Here is a 16,933-nt window from a genome sequence, read left to right on the forward strand (position 1 = left end):
GTTCAAATATGTATGTTTTACCATTTGGGTACTAATGTGGCACTTGAAAAATTACAGCGATCTTATCAAAAGCAAATGTTCAGTTACTCAGTACACTTACTCCCATTCCTCCTCCCATGCCACCTGGGTAACCTCCCTGGAAGTCAAAAGAAGCACGGTGCAGTTCAAATTAAATATATGCACACTTTATCTCACTACAGTAATATTTAAAGAAACAGAATGCAAAACATGCTTCAGCAAAAGTAACATACCCCCATGCCACCTCCTGGATATCCTCCCTGTTGAAAAGCAGGGAATGACTGTAATCATGAAAAAGCTGTGGTAAATTAATTTGTATCATTTTGATATTACATATATATACTCACTCCCATTCCTCCTCCCATTCCACCCTAAAAAGATCAAATAGGGAAAAAAAAGAATTAAAAACAAAATCTTCACAAAGTAAGTGCTGTTGACCATAATAATGATTAAACACAGAAGATTGTGTTGTTTGAAATACAAGGAGAAATCTGGCATATTGATAGAAACATACTTATTCATTCATTCATACAAACATATTTATTCATCTGCTAATTTCACATTTGTAAAGAGATGACTTTTAAACCCAGCAAAACATGAAAGAAAAGATTTTTCTGAATATGATGCAACATGTTCTTTTTTAATTGTTCCCATTCCTTCATGATACCTATGCATGCCCTATTGGGCACATAAGCAGAAATCGTTAGCCAACAGCTGCCAGACTTGTTAAATCTAAACTTTTGATAATTTTGACTTAATTTATTTTTCCCAGCAAAGCCCGAAGCATCAATGCGGAAGATTCACGGAGCTGAGGACTCACCCCAATAAAATTAATCGTCTGGATGGAAACATCTCCTGCAATCTGCAGCCCACGAACTTGCTCCATAGGGATGCGGTGTTGAAAAATATGGAAATCAATCCCATTTACTTTAATCTGCAACAGAATAATGTCATATTTGTGTTGGATTAAATCAATAAAAGAAGCATAAGTGGTAATAATATAACTGATCACATACTGACTATAATACCTTACAATTATATTATACTGAGAATAAACCATTTATTGAGTCTTCAGTTACAGCTTTTACATGAATAGATTTTTACATTTTTACATACATAGAATTTGTTTTCATTGTCTGTACAACAGTTTGTCCTGACCTGGTAGCCCTGCAAAGTAACGATGATGACCATTTCAAAATGCTCTCCCTTTCTAAAAGGCATTTTGTGAATCTTGTCCTCTGACCCCCAGGATCCATTCTGACAGGTGTTGAAGACCACCTTGTCCCTGCCATCAAATCGAGGGTTGAAGTGTAGGGCAATGTCGCTGGATTCAGATTCTCCACAAATCAGGTTGATAAAGAACCTGCCAATGAAAAGAAAGAAAGAAAGAAAGAAAGCAGATAAGATTAGGAAACTGTAACTGTTGTAAAAAAGAAAAAGAAAAAAAAGAGCTTAATATGTTGACACAGTGAGGTATGTGCAGTTTTTACTCTGCCCGTTAATGGACTATGATCCTGAATCACTGCTGCCTCTTGGATATAAATGATAAATCATAGCTAAAGACAACCACCTTGGAAACAGACAAAACTGTTTAACAGTTATTGACTATAACAAATTTTCTGTAAAGTGTATAGGGTCACGAGTTTATGTCTTCCCCTCACCTGGTGATGTGCTTGGGAATGGTCCCCTGGATATAGATGGATGTTCCTTCCCTCAGCCCTCCATTAATAGGCCCTAGATAGGGCATGTCCTGTGCCAGGGACAAAATATTAAGTAACTGTAACACAGCAACACTGTGGAATGTACGCACTTCATAGTCCAAATGTCCAAATGTCAGTCATATTATGATTAAATCAAGTTACAAATTACTTTGCAGTGATTAATTACAGTACTCTAGTGTTATTTTGAACTATCATAATATATTTGTATATATTATTAGTATAGTTACTAGTTAAATGTCAAATTAGGATTTAATGTACAATAATATTTGATGCATGTAAAATATTAATCAGGCTTTTCTATTTGGTTTGTACCAAATCTGTAAATGTATTATTTGTTTCAATGAAGCCAAAAGAGGCCCAGCATTTCAATATTTATACAAAGGCCTGGGCAGTATGGACAGCATTGTGAATCTATCTAGTGTTTATCTTATTTCGCAACAGTTCTTACTCTCTCAGTTTGGCCTCTCTCTCTGTTACTGGGCATGGCAAAACACACACAGTCCATGTATTATATACACTGTCTTCCATAATTCTTTGGAAAAATACATAATTTTTGTATTTTTACCTCAGTATACAGTGGACAAGTCTTAAATATGATTAATCAATCTATTAACAAGCCATGTTCAACAAAAGGGCTGAAACAGGTGACCCTGAACTCTCCCTTAGTTATGGTGCAATAGGCCTATTCTGCTGGGGACTTTCCATAATGCACTGCGCGTTTCTTTCTTTGTGTGTTTATGCACAACTTTGAATGTTATCGTTAGTCATTATTAATCTATGACTCACTTCCAGTTAATGTTCTGCCCTGTCTTTGTCCCCTCACCCATAAACAGTCATGGTGGATGGGTGCCCGAGCCTGGTTCTGCTGGAGGTTTATTCCTCTTAAAAGGGAGTTTTTCCTCCCCAAGTGCTTGATCACAGGGGGCTATCTGATTATTAGGGCCTGGCTGGGTCTTGAAGCGACAGCTGTCGTGATTTAGAACTATATAAATACAAATGAATTGAATTTAGCTGTATATCCTGACCTACACTTCCTTATGGGTCAGATTGTTTAGTCTATCCTTCTACTAAGAACCGTGACCAGTACTATGGTCAATTAGAACGTTGTTTACTTACTCCTGTTCTAAGTGTTATAAACTTTCCTAATCTCATGCCTTCATTAATGTCCCTCACTTAAAACGTGTCATTTTTGGGAACCACTGGAAAAAACTGAATAACTAAAAAGAAGATCCAACTAAAAATACTAAGTCTTTGCTATCATTTTGTGGTGTCACTTTTTTAGTTTCTCCTTACAAAAACGGCCGACCTTCCATTGTGATATTATCTGAATTCTTTAACAAAGTATGTGATTGCACTTTTGAGTTAATACATTTGCAAAATCCTGTAATGGTAATGGAACTATGAGAACCTAAGGACAATTTATTACATCTTCTCAGCATAAAATTCACACAGTGCCACAGGCTCAAATATTATTGTTATTAACAGAACAAAAACAATGACGCTTGTTTAAGACCTAATAGAAAAAAACATATTTTTGTGGGTATCAGTGCGTGCAGATACTTACCGGGCTATAGATTGGCTGATAGCCAGGAGGAGCAACAAACATGGCTGCAGTCAGTAAGATGGGCGAGCAGAACAAAACAGGAGAACTTCACCGAACACTAATACCACCCAGATGCCTTATTTTATACAAGCAGTGAGGGAGGGGTAGAACAGTACCACACCCAGCCCTGCATCACTGTTTACTTTGGAGTAACGTGATGCAAATAACCTTTGCCCCTGCCGAGGAGTGGCACTTGAAAGAAAAAGACTGAGAATGCATTTGTGTGCAGCTGTGCAAGGAAAAACCAAAATGATGAACCAATGAGTATCCATTCTACAGGGTGGTGATTCATTCTATGGTCCTCATTCTATTTATGGTAGACCTGATTAAATTCATACTCAATACATGATGTACAATGATGTTTGTTATAGTGCATTTTGTAGTTTGTGTGCAACAGAATTCTTTTGAAATAGAGCTGTATGTATGAATAAATTACCTCTGGTACACACAGAAACCTGATATCATAAAACAGAACCGTAGAGGTGTGTACTCTAAGTATGATTCATTAAATATCCAAACAAGGCTATCTGCTAAAGCCAAACAGAAGCACAAGTAATCCTTATCTCCCACTCAGGTAACCTCATAAATGTACGCATACATACTACATGGAGGCGTTAGCTTAATCCAGCAAGTGCTTTGTAAAGTAAACACACTGAATGGTTGTGTGGTTGAATGTAGACCCACACAAATTCATTCAGAGAACAAAACTGTCACAGTAATACATGGGTGTGTCCTGCTTAACTAAGGACTTTTCATATTTGGTTAAGTTAAAGTTTTTAAAGACACCATCAAACCTATAAAATCTTTCATCTAATAAAATGTAAACTCTAGCTTTTGCCACTTCAATGTGTAATTGCAAAATGAAAATCAGTGTTATCGCCCAAAAGAAATGCATGAAGACTGCCTGGCTCATCTTACTGGAGAACAACCTTGTGAGACCAAATATGAATGGAATTTGTAACTTCTAAATACAAGGTAACATGAAGAACAAATCTGGGGAGATGTACATCCAGAAACACACAGAAGCTTGCACGGAAATAAGGAGACATCTTCACGTTCTCCTTAAAATAGTCTGTTTATTCTGTATTGAAACACAGGGTTCAGTCAGAGGACACTCAGTCAAGTGGAAAGTAGTGATCTCTATTCAGTTCCATAACATCAACTGCTTCTGATAGGGCTACAGCGGCAAATGCACACTTCAGAGTCATCAGCAACCAAAATACTGCTCTGTATTTGACATATAATAACATTAAATACAAGATGGAGAGTAAATGAGTTTTCATGTGTTCAGGAGGAGGCATAGTGAGACAGAACGGTCTGAGATCAATGCATCAAATTTAAATTGAGAAAATAATTCATATGTTGAATTCCTAAAAATACTGATCATAAAAACCTAACTAGCAAAAACAAAAGCTAACTTTCTCTTCTGACTGCAAACTGGGCATATAAACCTGTGTAAGACCATTTCTCTTCACCACTGAGGATGTCACAAACAGGACACACGTGTCCAACAAAGTAGCAAGGGTCATTTAAATCCCTCAAAGCCCCAAATAAAAATAAATATATGTATCTATGGTTTAAGTAAAATATGTCTTTTCATCAAAAAGCGTCCAGGCAGCCTAGTCATTCCTCAGTTATACAGATGACGCTTTGGCCAAAGTGTATACGTTAGATACATTCATTACTTATTTTAATGCACTGACAAAAACTTATTTGTGCATAAAGTGTCATAAAACAGACTGTTGGCCAGAAATACAGACGGGCTAAAACGGTCGTCTTCAGAAGATCTGATCTGCATATAAAGAATAAATAACCTTGGCATCCTCTTATAGTGTATGTGTGTGTACATCATCGATATCTTATATGGCACGGAAACACCAGCAGAGATTGGGCACCACATACATTCAGGGATGCATTGTAAGACTTAAGAGTGCCAAGTAGGTTCATCTGTACAGCTGATTCACACCGGTACATGCCATGTACTGATGTCAGTGTGTTTTTTTATTTTGGCAAGTCAGTTCAGATGTTTCTATTCACGATTGCTTCTCCGAAGACAAGCTTTGAGAGAAAAAGAGTGAGAGGCGGCCAAATATCTTTACTGCCCTCTCAAGGATCTCAGAAAAATGACTGCGAGCTGCTTTTATTGCAGAAACACCAACAGTCAGACATGTAATACCAGTCAGCAGCAGCCATGTACAAAAAAAAAATCCTAATTTTACAAATAATATAAATAAAATATCTCAAAGAAAAGTGTTGAAACTGAAAATCTAAACGAAATTGCTGAAGCAGTGGCTTTGCTATAGGCACTAAAACGTTTACAGCAGTAGCGACGAAAGAGCCCCATTTGAAAAGACACAACTGATATGCAAGGCAAACTATGTATATTTCACAAAAAGGCCATGTAGTGTAGTCAGAGCAGAATAAAAAGGCCCCTGGCTTCTTGTATCTTCTTATACCTCACGGTTATTACTCTCCCTTTCTTAAATAAGCTCCAACAACATTCTGCTGCAGGTGGTACAACAGTGCAGTCAAAGTGTGCATAGCTTTAACAGAGGAGAGAACTGTGCAGGCAAAGGACAAAACTAAGACATAGATATGTTTGATCTTAAAATTTCATATCTTCTCTCTCCTCTCTTTCTCCATTGGATGCAGAGTAAAGATGCATGACTTTATCCAAGCTGGTCCTCATACTGCTTCCTGAAGCAGTCTCCAGCAGGGAAGAAGTCCCAGCATCGTTCCTGGTACATTTTCCACACATATGACTCCTGAAAAATGGTGCAACGTTGGTGAATGCCGACTTTCAAAATTAACAATTCCAAAAAATACTAAGGAGGCCTGCACCTTTGTTTTTGAAACATCAATATTTGTCTCAAATCAATCCCTATATTTACTCACCTGTCCTGTGTGTTCTGTTTCATCTTTATTGATTAAATACATCAAGAAGAACCTGAAACAGAAACACAAATGAGACTTGACAGAAGTCAAAATCATTAGCATTAAGGGGTTAAACATGATTTTCAGATTAATACAATTAGCACAAATATCTGCTGATTTTCTATTTTAAATAACAGAGTATTATGTTTAATGGCGTGAAAGTCACATCTGCGTTTGTAATGCCACTCACATGTAGTTGGCTAAGTTATGCTCTTCTAAAGTGTGTGTCTCAAAGCCGTGCGGCGTCGTATCAAAGTAGTCACTCCCTATTCCACAGATGAAACACTTTGTCTAAAGGGAGAAAGGAAACTTTATGATAAACAAAATCATGTCTAGTAGTTGAAAGAGAGATGTAGGTTGTTTAAAATTAAGCCTTACCTCCATGTCCTCTCTGACTTGCTCCTGCTGGTCTCTCAGCTCTCCAAATGCATCAATGATCAAACCTGAGAGACAGACAAATACTCTTTTTACCCTTTTCTAATTTTTGTAAAACAGAAATATCTTCTTCACTTGTGATACTGCACAAATAGCTAAATGCTACATTTTTCAGTGTTAAAACTGGCTGTAAATGCCATTTTCTGTTTAGACTTATGCTTACAGCCATTTGTATACAGTCTGCAGTGAAATTGCAGTGCCCTGTGTCATGATACGGTGGTTCAGTAAGCGTCCACAAATAACACAAAATTACCCTGGATGATAGCCAGCAGGATGACAATAACGAAGAAGAAGAATGTAATGTCAAAGACAACGCGGTAAAGCTCGTATTCATCACCAGCTGGGTCCTCAATTTCATCTCCTATGCCACCGCCAGCTCGCACACCAACGTACATGTGGAACAGGTAACACTGCAGGAGGAGGTAAAGTCAGAGGTCAGTTTAGATAGCATCACAACTCATAGTAAAGCCGACCTCCAAAAAATCATGCTGGGTGTGTCCTGAAGTGGGTTTTTTTGCTTTGTTGTTTTTTGTGGGGGGGTTGCCCTTCACTCACAGTCATCATGTCATCACACTTCATGTCCGGCTCATCCTCGTCTTCACTCATGTTGTAGAACTTGCGGAAGAAGTTAAAGGCCACCACAGTGTACAGGTACACCACCACGGCCAGCAAACCCACTGTCATCACCAGCTGCAGCGAAAGGGAGGAAAACAAAGGATCTAATGTAAAAAAACAAAAAAACAAAACAGGTCAACTGAAAGCCCGATTACGTATCTTTAGCAAAAGTGTAACCTGTTTGCCGTTGTGGGTGACGGAGGACAAAATCGTGCGCAGGGTTTTCACGCCCATTGCAATGTCAACAAGATGAGCAGCAAAGAAGAAGTTGTTGTAGTGCCCAAGCAGAGACATCAACATGTACCAAACCAGGTAGAGGAAAGTCTAAAAGATATTTAAAAAATGCATCAGGAAGACCGCATTCAAAGCAGATTCGCTTAATGTTTTAATTACATAAAAACTTTCTTTTACTCACATTATCAGTGAAGACCACACCATTCTTCCAGATCTGGTATTTGATGTCAATAGATGTTATCCTGCACAACAACAGACACATTTGCCCTTATGCCTTTTTTAAATATAACTCTGTAAATGATATTGATTCATGTAATGCGTGAGCTTACCAGCTGAACATTGAGGTGTCAGGTTCAGGCTTTTTTCCATGGCTCATGGCGCTGACATCAAGAGAAGCCAAGTCCATACCAAGCAGCTCCGCAATTCTCTCTCTGCCATAAATGTCCCCATATTTATCCAAAACCTGGACATCACATACAGATGTTGAGTTGACCGTCGTACTTCAATATATAACTGCAAAAATGTGGCTGACAAAAAAAGACAAAAAAGTCTTACCTTTCTTTTCACAAACTTGTCCCAGTAATTGTTGGGGAAGGTTCTGCACAATGATACAAACATTAGCTACAGTGTGCTCAGTTTATCTTATTTATTTGAAACTCTGGAGCCTCACACATTTCCTTTCCAGTTTTGCACAGATAAATATCTTCCTGACCTAAAACCCTGTTTGTTCTCTTTTTCTTTCCTTATTTTCTCATTGCCCAATCATCTTTCACTCTTTATCAGCTCATCATCTCTCCTTGCTCTCTGTCTTCTATCAGTGACACTGTGATTTTACTGCACAACCATCTCTAGTGTTTAAACAGGATGCTTTGAAAAAGAGAAAATACCCAGTGAGTGACAGTTCTCTGGGCAAGAGTGCCTTGTTGTACCAACCTGGTACTAGCAGGTTCTATGTAATAAAGTATCACGAATGATACTGAAACATGGGTCTTACGGAGTGTTGAGCACCAGTCTGTCCCACTGGCCCTTGATGTCATCGTCCTCAGGCTGCTCAGTGACATAGAGGCCATCGAACTCCAGCTTTCTGGCCAGTTCTTTCTCTCTTTTGAAGATAACCAGAGGGACCTTACAAAGGTGGAGATGGAGCAGAAGATATACCGCATGAAACCTATGAAAACACACCCCTAAAACTTTTTTGGAGTAAAGAAAAGCAAATCTCTCACACACCTTCAGGCAGTTGTAGCCAATGATACAGAGGAAGGAGATGATGGTGTGAACAATACCAAAGAAAGCCATTGCTGGTTCCATGTAGCCAGTGCTCTCTTCCAAAAAGTAGTACAAAGGACCTTCTTCATCATCATCTTCCCCTCCGTCATCTAATCCTGATCCGTCTTCCTCAGTACCAGAGCCTTCAAAAATCCCAGAACCCTCAAAGAGACCAGAACCCTCAAACTCCTCCTCACCTGGAGGCGTGTCAGACACCTAGAAAGGTCATAAAAAACAGCAGTCCTCAGGGTCTTGGTAAAGCTTCTAAGAATATTTTTACTAAAAATCTGAAAGAAATATTTAAGACACGATCACAAATATTAGTTGGTGCTGATGTATAAATGTGAATATGCTTATTTTTATGCACGTAAGACTCCAGAACTAACAGATTCTAATAACTGAATTTGTAATGCACAGTGCTACGTCCCAGGTGTCATGACATCAAATTATTTAGTCAAAACAGACCTTGTAGAAGAGCAGGATGAAATTGAGAGCGAAGGCAATGAACAGGGCCAAGAAACGTAAATTGTAGAAGTTGCGAGAAAGGTAGTTCTGGAAAGAAATAAAGAAATTAGCAATAATGCTGTGATAAATGCCGATAAATGCACATGCTGATAAGGTGTCCTCCATGAGTTACTAATCACAAAAGTATATTAGGGGTCATTTTAAAAATGTTCTATGTATGAAACTAATCTCTAGTACACTAGCTGAACATATCAGACTCATTTTCTAGTACTCATCATGGCAGTTAAAATACATTCAACACCGTGCTGAGAGAAAAAGCTGCTCACCATGAATTTAATCCTCTGAACCTCCAGCTCATTCCACAGTTTAAAGCCCTCCTTATCAGATTTCTTGTCCTTCTTCACTTTGGTCTTCACACTTATCTCTTCTTGTTCCTCAGGCTCTTCCTCCTTTACCTCGGGTTCAGGCTCTGCCTTCTCTGCCTTCTCTGCTTTCTCTGCTTTCTCTGTTTTCTCACCATTCTCGGTGCTTGGAAAGACACAAAGAAATTTAAGCTTGGGAAAACAAAAATAGCTTTAGACTTTTGGCACTGTTTAAAATGTGATTAAAAACTCAATACCTACAAGGGTGTACGCTATGTATGTGAACAGCTAACAAAACCGTGCAGAGTTACAACTGTTTTTTAATCAATAACATCCGGAAATTGTTTATAATTGCACACATGATAGTGAATTCAGTGAATTGAAAATATATTATGTTTAATCTCAAGGACACATTTTAAGCAGATCCTGCTTATTTTTGACATCAGACTACAACAAGCAAACGTCTTACTCTGCTTTCTCGGTCTCCTGAGGAGCCTCTTCTTCGTGTTCAACCTTTTCTTCATCTCCTTGTCCTCCTACTGCAGCAGCCAGCTGTTTTAATTAGTTTACAATTAATTAACCAGTTACTAAAGAGTGTACATATTAATAAACAACTATGAGAGAGAACAACCCACCAGTTTCCTCTTCAACAGTGGAGTGCCCTCTGGAGTCGGAGGTTCTTCTGGTGTTGTCTCTCCCATGTCTCCAAGTCCCCCAGGAGTATTAAAGCCAGGCAACCGTCCACCTTCTCTGTCCTCACCATCCTCTTCTTCCTCCTCTCCACCCACGGCATCTATGAGGTCTGCCACTCCATCTGCATCTTGGACTTCCCTAGCACCCGGTTCAGGCGGTAGGTCCCCATGAACTTCATCTTGGGTGGGATCAGGCATACTGGCCAGGATCTCTGTTACTGTTATCTTCTTGGCACCCTCTACTAAGCCTCCACCAAACAGTGCCTTCCATATTAGTGTGAAGAAACCCTTGCATATACTATAGACAAAAATCAGGATGCCCATCACGACAGTGTAGACGAATGTAACCAGGCCGATAATCATGTCCTTTACCGTCATTTTTCGAAGTTTGCGGTATCGACGCCGGAGGTTACGGAAGGTGAACATGTTAAAGAAGTTAACCACGCTCTTCAGAAACTCCGCAAAGGCAGAAGCCGACTCCGGAGCTTCACCCTCACCATTTCCTTCATCTCCTTCTCCAGACTCTCCTTCATCTCCTCCACCTTCCTCTTCTTCTTCATCATCTTCTTCTTCTGCACCATCTCCCTCTGGCTCAGAGATAGATGCAGCAATGTTCATCTCAAAAATGGTGTCCTCACAGAAGTTCACAAACATCTCCATTTTCTCACTCTCGCCACCCTCGTTGACCACATCAAAGATGAACTGCCGCTTGGACTCTCTGACTTGAGGCATCTCCCACTGATTGCGGTTCTCCTCACTGATTTCAAAGTAAATGCGTTCGATTTTCCTGCTGGCTCCCATGATCTCGATACGGCCAAGGAAAGGGCGGAAATAGTTGAGCACGCTCTCTGCTTGTTCCAGGAAGTTCTGAAGGCGAGTGTCATGGGGTACATGCTCTGACAGGTTTGTGAGCAGAACAGCAATATTGAAACCGATGTCTTTTGCTGGCTCCTGGAAACGATCAGCAAACTCCTCAAAGTTGATCATTTCATTCTCATCAGCCTCTGAGCACGAGAGGAGGAACTGGATTTCAGACGGAGAGTATTGCTTCTGACTGTCCATGGCCTTGGAGAAGTCCTTCTTTGAAATAAGACCACGTGGATCAGTCACATAATCACGGAACGCATCAGATGCCACTATATCCTTGAGCTTGAGGAACATGTCGAAGAACTTAAGGATCATCTCCACATTGCTGGAGGACTCCACCAACATGTCAACCATTTGCCTGGCAATGGTACCATTCACCACATTGCCTGATAGCAGTACAAGCAGAGATGAGATAAGGACAATAGAATGTATCTGACAGAAAGAAGCAGACATGATCTGATAGTGAGGAGTAGCTTACCTTCAAGCAGTGACAGAAGCATCACTACCATGTCCTTCTGCAGATCTAAAAGCTCCTTCAAGAGACCAATTTGACTGGAGTCCTTCGATGGAGCCAAAACGTATATACCAGAACGCAAAGACACAGCGGAGAGACAAGCTTTTTAAAGGGTATTGACTAAAAAAAAGCCATTTTTTGTATACATTACAGTTTAAACTGAATATAATTTGCTTTTTTTTTTTTTAAATGTAAGTGAAAGGCACTACCTCAGAGTGTGATCTACTCCAAAAATGATCCTGGGGGTGCATTTTTGAATAAAGAATATGCATTTTTATATAATAAATTGTACACTGAATGTGATAGGACGTGAGACAGAAACACAGGAAAGGGGAAGGAAGAAAATGGCTCTTCTAACAGCCTTAATTTGAAAAAGAGACTGCAGGATGGAAGACAGCCATATTTGCAGACGTTAATCTTATCACTCCTGAAGGCCTGCACCAGCTGATATGACAAACTTCAAATGTTTATCATAGGTCATAGTGGCTGTCAGGCTGGTGGAGATCTAGAGGAAAAGGATGTCATGCAAGCCAGCAAAAACTGCTTGCGAAATCAGAGTTGTACCGTTTTAAACAGCTTATCATCTACAGCAAATGAAACAGCTAAATGAAGAGAGACAATACAACACGTTAAGGCTTTAAGGAGTAAAGTGAAATGAATCCCTCAAAGAAGAAATAATTAATTCAATCACAATACATTCGGAGACACTTACCTTACAAAGTGTAATTACAGTTTGGTGTGTAATAATCATCGAGGTCTAAATCTAGCACAACTAAGTGAATAACTGTAACTTTGGCTTCTTTAACAGTTGAGACCTAAAATCGATATCATTACAATAAACGCAAAGACAAAATATGAAGTGCTGCAGAGAAAATACACAAAGAGGCACATGTAGATGGTGCAGGCTATTAAGCAACTTATTAAAGAAAGTATTAAGCATGAGGGCTTTAAAAAAGCATGAGGGGCTTTAAATGAGATGGATTCGGTGTGAAAACACAGATTCTTACGCCGTTTCGCTGTCCAGGATCGGGGTGCATCTAACAGAGTTACACATGAAAATAAAACTGTTTTACATTAACATTTTTACTTTGTTTTTGGATTGTCTCAGCATGAATACTATCTAATGATTCGTCAGGCAACAGCCTCCATTTCAATAACCAAGACAGCATATATTGTTCTGGAAGTTTTTTTTGGCATAGAACTTCCGAACAAAACTTTTTTTAATGTATGTGTTTTGTTTTATCTAAACCTGCCTAAACAAAGTACTTGTACAGAATTAATTTTCAGGAGAGTCATATGACATAAAAAATGCCTTTTAATCAGTGGTGTCAGTAGCAATAAAACAGCCACACAAAATTAGGTTAGTAAACACTGCAGCTTCTTATAAACCAAAACAAATGAATGACAGTAGACACGTATTATTGAAAGCAAACACCCAAAGCACAATCAAATAGCACTGGTAGTTTAACTTTATCATACAAAAATGTAAAGTAGGAAAATAGAAGTAATAGAAAGGAATAAGTGTATATTTTTTTCAAGTTGTTTCTGCCAACTTTAATGAAGTTCATATTATTCGGGGAATTCTAATTCCACATTAGACTGAGTGAGAATAATTGGCTTTGCTAATGTAGTAGCCATCATTTCTGCAACTCTGAAAATGTTTTCATATTTCTCTGGGTGGAAATCTAAAATGTCAAACAAAGTTGTTGAATCGATGAACATAGCTAATAAACGTGTAGGTACAAGACAAATACTGTATGCATGAAGGAAGATGATCTTGCATTTCTAATTTAAATTTGGTTACAATCTAACTAAAACGTAAAGGCAGTTAGACCTAATATATAGACAGATTACTTTACCAGGGACAAAATTTGCAAGGTTTAAATATCCTTTGATATTTATCAGACAGTTAAATATCAAAAGACTCATCAAAGTGGCAGAAACAATATGACTAAAAAGAGAGGAAACGGTTAAGATTTTTTCTAAAGTTAAACCTGAGAGCAATCAAACAAATACATACTTTTCTCTGTAGGAACCATGAGAGAGACAGTTTATATAATTAGCATAACAAAACAGACAAATCGACAACTATTTTTATAAACAAGTACGTTTAGATTATTATAGAAAATAGTTTTGGGGGGGGGGTTCTAAATGGAAATTATTCCTGACACCGGGAAATAAAAAGTAAAAAAGAAAAAGATTGAAAATTAATGAAATTAATGTTCCTTACCTGAGCAAGTTTCATCATCATGTGAGCAAAGACATGTAGAAAGCCCACAACAGCGTCCCACAATCTGCTGTGGGCCAGAGACTGTTGGTTCCCAGTACAGGGACCCTGAAAGTTAACACACACATCGGCAAATAAAGATAATATTCATGTGCGCTTACAAATTTGGAAGACATATTTTTTTCTTTGTAACCAAACAAAATATTTCAAAAATTCTAAAAAGTCTGATTTTGGGAACAAAACTGTGTTTCGAAAAATGCATATCCTAAGCAGGAATACAAAACCTGTAGAATTTCTTCTAAAATGTCAATTTACTCTGTAATGTACAAAGTTTAGATCTGAAGGGGTTCTCCACCTAACCACTGTCTGGAGGGCCGTGGCAGTAGACCCATATTTGGAATATCCCCTAGAAATCTTATCTTCCACTAAGATTTCTTATCATTCATGCAGCAAGATTTTTACCTGGATATACTCAGTCAGGCTGTTGAAGACCTGCTTGGCCACAGTCATTGCTTTGGAGAAATTCCTCTTGCCAGGCTCATCAATTATGTCTTTTCCTGAGTAGTACCAGTAAAAGTCACTAATGGACTCCTGCATGCAGGAACAGGAGGAAGAACATGATGTTAGCAAGGGTTCTGGATGACTTATTTAACTCTCAAAAAACTTAAAAATATCAGAAGCTAACTGTAATATCTAATTTTTATGATATACTGGACTCATATTAAGACTCTTTTTGAGCTCCCAGAAGTCATTAATAAGAAACCTTTCAAAAGCTTTATTGTATATAAGGTGCTTAATCCTCAGTCTTACCAAAATCAGGGTAAGTACTATATATCTGACTGACCTGGAGTCGAAGAAGGTAGTCCACAGTGCAGATGATGACATTTATAGTAGTTGTGCTGCCTGTCTGAGTCCTTAAGTAGTTCTGAAAATCTGAGGATAAAAGGAAAAGAAAATTAATTGAATTGCCAAAATTAAAGAAGTCTACTTTTAAAAATTCAGACAGACGATAATGCACCAGGTGCATCAAGTGCTGACTTTCAGCTTTAATTCAAGAAGTGAAAAATTATGAAAATTTAGCATTAGCTGTTTAGGAATTACAGTTCTATATACAGTGTCCCGTGGGGAGACCCAAACAGACGTGAAGAAGATCTGTCTAGAGCAAAATAAAGTCCGCCAGAATGATGTGGACCCAGCTGAAGAGAACAGCCCAAAATAGAGTCCGTTGGCGTGGTGTTGTTGTGGCCCTATGCTCCACCAGGAGTCTACAGGCTCTGTGTGAATTATTAACGGACCCAAGATGCAGACTGCTTAGTTGTGAGCGAGCTTTATTAACAAAAGGGTGAAACAAACAGGGACGAGGTGGACGAAAACCAAAACTTAAGAGTAACCTAAACTGGGAAAAGCTAAGCAAAAACAAACCTGAAACCTTGAGACATGAACCAGAGATACAGGGAGAACAATGCGGGGAGAATGCACAGGAACTGTGACTCATGTTAAAAAAACTTTAGAAGTGTCCAAATCACTCTTAAAAAGAATGAATGAAAAAGTGCACAATGAAACAATTATATCAGTGGTTAATAAAAACTGCTTCACAACTTCTAACCAATCTTTGACACATATATATGGAGAGAGAGAGACAGGGGGAAACTCAACAAACTGGTCAGGAGGGCCAGCTCTGTCCTGGACTGTCCCCTGAAGTCCATTGAGCAGGTTGGGGAGGAGAGTCTAAGCTAACATCCATCATGGACAACACCTCCCACCCCTTGCGTGAGACTGTACGAGCACTGAGCAGCTCGTTCAGCAGTAGACTTTTACACCCGCAGTGTAGGAAGGAGCGCTACCGCAGGTCATTCTTACCAGCAGCTGTCAGACTATAATGCAGCTTAACATCCTGTTGGTCATCTTACTCACCAGCTTGTTTGTTTACTGTACATTTTATGTATAACTCTGTAGATTTGATACATATCCCTGTCCATTTTATAGCTATCTCCGTTCAATGTTCACCTTGTGTCTTCCTTTTATATTTTATTTTTCCTTGCTGTAAGAGCTCTGTAACACCGAAATGTCTCCTCCATGGGATAATAAAGGTTTATTCTATTCCATTCTATTCTATATTCCCCACTCATATTCAGCCGAAAGCAATCCTGACCGTGCTTCACAATGCACACGGATAATGACTCCAAGTATGCTGAAAATTTCATTTATGAAATACAAAACTTAATGCAGAAAGTCTAAAAACAAGGTGGCATCACTCTGCCTCATGGAAGATCACTGAATACAGCCGTGGTGTTTGGTGAATAGACTTGTTTTATTTAGTACAGCCATGACTTACCATTATTGTGGCCCTCACAAAGAAGTTGAAGGAAGCGGAAGAGGTCACATGTAAATTCATCGTCTGCCATCACTTTCTCATCTAGGATGAATAACAAAGGGAATGCTAATTAATCTGTGCGAAAGCAGGTTTCTGCAGTCCCAGGACAGCGTACACATGAACTGCTTTTATTCTGTTAGATTATAGTGGTAAACACAAGATTATGTATATTAGGAGTAAAGGTTGATGCTATAGAGGAAGTACCGGTACCCTAGAAAATGCTAGGGTACCTTTAGCTCACGTTTCTTTAACATTTTAATGTTCTTTTGCAAAACTTGAATTGTATCCTTTTTGACTTGATCTATTTGACTTCACCTTACAGAAGTTGTAGATAAAGATTCAGACCAGTTTTCTTTCTATATAGTTTATATATGTATATATATATATTGTGGTTACATTTCACTGTGTGTTATACTTGTATAACTATGCATGTGACAAATAAAGAACTTCGAACCTTGAACCTATATATGTATATATATATATATATACATATATATACATATATATATACATATATATATATACACATATATATACACATATATATACACATATATATATACACATATACACATATACACATACACATATACACATACATATACA

At 38.4% G+C, this 16,933-nt stretch overlaps 2 protein-coding genes across 4 annotated transcripts in view; both read right to left on the bottom strand.

Moving 5' to 3' along the window:
* LOC102195978 (galectin-4-like) overlaps positions 1-3,352 on the bottom strand; it is a 5,223-nt gene extending 1,871 nt beyond the window's left edge. Inside the window, 5 exon segments of the mRNA XM_013911585.1 lie at positions 101-136; positions 839-952; positions 1,177-1,381; positions 1,680-1,768; positions 3,304-3,352. Of these exon segments, the coding sequence (XP_013767039.1) occupies positions 101-136; positions 839-952; positions 1,177-1,381; positions 1,680-1,768; positions 3,304-3,345 (486 nt within the window). The 5' untranslated portion in view covers positions 3,346-3,352.
* Positions 3,353-4,401: 1,049 nt separating this feature from the next.
* The window catches only part of ryr1b (ryanodine receptor 1b (skeletal)), a 63,705-nt gene continuing 51,173 nt past the window's right edge, over positions 4,402-16,933 (bottom strand). For 2 of the 3 annotated variants that reach the window (XM_013911588.1, XM_013911587.1), the window contains exons 85-105: positions 16,289-16,369; positions 14,798-14,886; positions 14,416-14,544; positions 13,957-14,061; positions 11,691-11,772; positions 10,289-11,598; positions 10,123-10,205; positions 9,618-9,819; positions 9,292-9,378; positions 8,788-9,042; positions 8,555-8,685; positions 8,116-8,158; positions 7,890-8,023; positions 7,742-7,802; positions 7,504-7,650; positions 7,267-7,401; positions 6,965-7,121; positions 6,655-6,719; positions 6,467-6,567; positions 6,238-6,289; positions 4,402-6,107 (exon numbers count right to left, since the gene is read on the bottom strand). In XM_013911588.1, coding sequence (XP_013767042.1) covers positions 6,012-6,107; positions 6,238-6,289; positions 6,467-6,567; positions 6,655-6,719; positions 6,965-7,121; positions 7,267-7,401; positions 7,504-7,650; positions 7,742-7,802; positions 7,890-8,023; positions 8,116-8,158; positions 8,555-8,685; positions 8,788-9,042; positions 9,292-9,378; positions 9,618-9,819; positions 10,123-10,205; positions 10,289-11,598; positions 11,691-11,772; positions 13,957-14,061; positions 14,416-14,544; positions 14,798-14,886; positions 16,289-16,369 — 3,545 coding nt within the window. In that variant the 3' untranslated portion in view covers positions 4,402-6,011. Of the gene's footprint in view, positions 6,108-6,237; positions 6,290-6,466; positions 6,568-6,654; positions 6,720-6,964; positions 7,122-7,266; positions 7,402-7,503; positions 7,651-7,741; positions 7,803-7,889; positions 8,024-8,115; positions 8,159-8,554; positions 8,686-8,787; positions 9,043-9,291; positions 9,379-9,617; positions 9,820-10,122; positions 10,206-10,288; positions 11,599-11,690; positions 11,773-11,935; positions 11,966-12,733; positions 12,764-13,956; positions 14,062-14,415; positions 14,545-14,797; positions 14,887-16,288; positions 16,370-16,933 lie in introns of all 3 variants that reach the window. The other variant, XM_013911586.1, reaches the window with a different exon arrangement.

This window comes from Pundamilia nyererei, unplaced genomic scaffold (genome assembly GCF_000239375.1).
Source record: "Pundamilia nyererei isolate P.nyererei 1_Seehausen unplaced genomic scaffold, PunNye1.0 scaffold00066, whole genome shotgun sequence".
In the NCBI taxonomy this organism is placed as follows: Eukaryota; Metazoa; Chordata; class Actinopteri; order Cichliformes; family Cichlidae; genus Pundamilia; species Pundamilia nyererei.